This window comes from Lucilia cuprina, unplaced genomic scaffold, assembly GCF_022045245.1.
Source record: "Lucilia cuprina isolate Lc7/37 unplaced genomic scaffold, ASM2204524v1 Scaffold_2553, whole genome shotgun sequence".
Classification (NCBI taxonomy): Eukaryota; Metazoa; Arthropoda; class Insecta; order Diptera; family Calliphoridae; genus Lucilia; species Lucilia cuprina.
This window is the reverse complement of record NW_025807499.1, coordinates 1-3,056: the sequence shown is the minus strand read 5'-3', so window position 1 is coordinate 3,056 and position 3,056 is coordinate 1. Positions and strand designations below refer to the sequence as shown.

General features: G+C 28.4%; 1 protein-coding gene across 2 annotated transcripts; it reads right to left on the bottom strand.

Annotated features, from left to right (window-relative positions):
* Positions 1-569: 569 nt before the first annotated feature.
* LOC124421136 lies at positions 570-2,386 on the bottom strand. Of its 2 annotated transcripts, XR_006941524.1 has the most exons (3): positions 1,977-2,386; positions 1,573-1,789; positions 570-1,496 (listed from the first exon to the last, which is right to left on the bottom strand). XR_006941524.1 is itself a non-coding variant. In XM_046955963.1 (2 exons), the coding sequence occupies exons 1-2, from the start codon at positions 1,852-1,854 to the stop codon at positions 1,437-1,439; spliced, it is 342 nt and encodes a 113-aa protein (XP_046811919.1). In that variant the 5' UTR covers positions 1,855-1,943; the 3' UTR covers positions 570-1,436. The 2 variants fall into 2 exon arrangements, 1 of the variants encoding a protein (XP_046811919.1); XM_046955963.1 differs by lacking the exon at positions 1,977-2,386 and having other exon boundaries at positions 1,573-1,943.
* Positions 2,387-3,056: the final 670 nt, after the last annotated feature.

Here is a 3,056-nt window from a genome sequence, read left to right as displayed (position 1 = left end):
TTATGTAAACAGCACTGAACATGTCTCTAAATGAAGGCCACTCTTCATAGGAACCATGAAAGTCAGGTGCATCGCATGGTGGAACGTTGACACCCATATCTGGCGCTTTATAAGTCATGTTTAGTGGATGGTAACTAGATGGATCAAATGCTGAGGATGCGAAGGACCACTGCCATTAAACACTCATTAAATTTTCTGATTCGTGAATGAATCTAGTACATATTTAAGAACCCATTGTACTTATTTTATTTTACAATAAACAAAGGAATGTGACTTTTTAGTGAACAAAAAATAAAAATGTAATGAAAATTACTATATGACAGTAGAAAAGTACAAAACGAACTATGTACGGAAAGTATTAAACACTGTATGTAGGGTACCTGTAGTAAAATATTTCCAAAGTGACTGACAGCAGACACTATATAATCAAATATCAATTAAGGAATTCCAATAAAATCTACAATTTCAATATGTATCAAAACGAACCTTGAACTGATAAATAATTTTCTCTTATTTTCTTTTATTTTATTCTTCTTGATATAGTTGAGTACTATTGTATGTAAATTATATCAAGAGAATTTTAATGAGAATAATGCAAGTAAATAAAAGAAAAAACCACCACCAAATGTACTAATCTACACACAATATTTTAAGAACAAAATAATGTGAAATCGAAATAAATCTTTGTTGTAATAAACGATTTGCAAAATAAAGGGAATAAATTGAAAATTTATTTTTTATTTTAATGAAGTTAAAAATTTTTATTTTGCCGGTACTTTGACGGTTTCAAAAGGACCATAAACAATTTTCCAATTGGAACAATTGGGAATTTGTTGTTTTGTTTGGATAACTCAAACAAAATTGTAGATTTGTTACAAAAGATGTAACAAATGAAATAGATTTATTTCGATTTGTACTAATTTCAAGGAACCTGAAATATACTTACTTCTCTTTCAATTGCTGTGGAGACCAGGAAAATAAATATAAAAAAGGTGTTTGTTCGTGTTGTATTTCAGTATTTATTTGTTTAGTTAATTGTATAATTCTTGTATTTTTATTTTTTTTTTGTAAATATATATGTATATATTTATATGTGTGTGTGGGAACCACTGTTCTTTTTTATACCCTTCACTTGTTTTTTATTTTTTTTTTTAATTTCGTTTCAATGTTTTCTTTGTTAGTGCAGAAGTTTGTTTGTTATTTTTTTAGTAAACATTTGTTGTTTTGTTTAAATTGTTTTATTTAAATGTTTGGTTTTTTTTTGTTATTTAAGTTTTTATGGCCGCTGGCTCTCGGATAAAGTCGAAGACTGACTTCTTCGTCCTCCTTAGTCGCGAAAGTATGGCTTGGGACGTACTTACACCGCAGCTGAATAAGTGGCCGATGCGGCTTAGTCGAGGTCGATCAAGTCGCTGCCAGATCGATCCTCGACACTTTCAATATTTTGTTATATCGTTTGATGTTGTGTATTTTATTGTACAGCTTTCCCCGCTTGCCTGTAGTGTAGTAATGCCAATAAAATAAATATATTAGATGTTTTGATATTTGTAAGAAAATAAACAATTAATGTACCAATTCTTCCGTTGGAAATATTGAACAAATTTGAAATTCAATACTAGCAAAATTACACAAAACATTATATTGTTCACTATATGAAACACTACTCTCTGCAACACAATCAGAATCAATATTTTCTAAACTTGGTCCACTTGGAAGATTTTCATGTTGTTTTCCATTCTCACTTACATCTGTAGTATCATTAGCATTTGACTTGGAGCATGAAGCTACACTATTTTGAAAATGTTTAAAAACATGTTTTTTAAAAGATGATTTAAAGAAAAAATTTGAAAACATTTAGAAAATCTGCATTGATAGATTTCTTGGTCACCCACAGAACGGCAAAAGTTTAAATGCTTAAAAAACTTATTTGAGCAAATAAACAATTTATCACACAAAAAACAATTAATACAATTTACCATTTTTTTTATTTTAAATATTGTTTCAACACCAATTCAATATAAATAATCACTTTATATAAATAATATAACACATTAATTCTTACAAAACACTTGACTTCTTTACTGTCGCATAGATCAAACAAAACTGAAGATGTTGTTACCTTCTTTTTTCTTTGCTTCTCAAATCTTGTTTCGTTTTGTTCTTTTTTTTCTATTCTTGTTTCATTTTGTTCTGTAACAATGTCAGTTAAACATTACTTATTTTATGTATGTGTGTATATAGACTGCATTATTAGATTTGCCAAACGTATATTGTTGCCAGTGTTGCCACTTTGGTTATTATTAACCAAAATTGGTTATTTTTATTTTGCATGTGTACATGTGAATTATTTTTTCGTTTTGGCTATTTTTTTGCAAAAAAACTAAAAGCTATTTGCTTTTAATCCAAAAATAAAATTAAAAAAAGAACTTCTTTTATCTCTAGTTTTAAATTTATTATATTAATATACATATCGTCCTGTTTTGAATTTTGGTAATATTTATGTGGAATGCAATTTGTACATCTACTGCCCAGCAAAATATTTGCTTACAAATTCACTAGAAAAATCACCAGAACTCATCGGGTAAAGTACTTACAATTCTACTAGAAAAATTACTTATTTTTGTTTGAGATGTTCCAAAAGTAAGTCAATATTATTAGGTTGGAAATAAGTTGTTTTTTAGTAGAGTTATTTATAGAATATTTATGAAAAAATAAAAAGTCGTCACAGACTGTGGTTGAACTCAATACCTTCCGTCAACCAGTTGAATGCTACTCTTACTACACCACTGCTTTGTTGTTTTATTGTGCGTCAAATAATAGTTTTCACACACAAAAACTATTTTATTTTCTGTTTGGCTAAAAATAGACATTTGATATCATGTTCACAAAAAAAAGGAAAAAAAAACAGAGAAAGTAACTGTTTTATTTTTGTTTGTTTCTTTATTTTGTTTTTATACCCTACACCACCATAGTGGGGAGGGTATTATACGTTTGTGCTGATGTTTGTAACATACAAAAATATTGGTCCAATACCCACCTTAAAGTATACCGATCGA

Excerpts from the sequence above, each read along its gene's own strand:
- LOC124421136 (XM_046955963.1), bottom strand. The coding sequence starts at position 1,854 with ATGTTTTCAAATTTTTTCTTTAAATCATCTTTTAAAAAACATGTTTTT. Across the intron at positions 1,497-1,572 it reads TATTTCCAACGGAAGAATTG|GCAAGCGGGGAAAGCTGTAC; the intron begins GTACATTAATTG and ends ACTACACTACAG.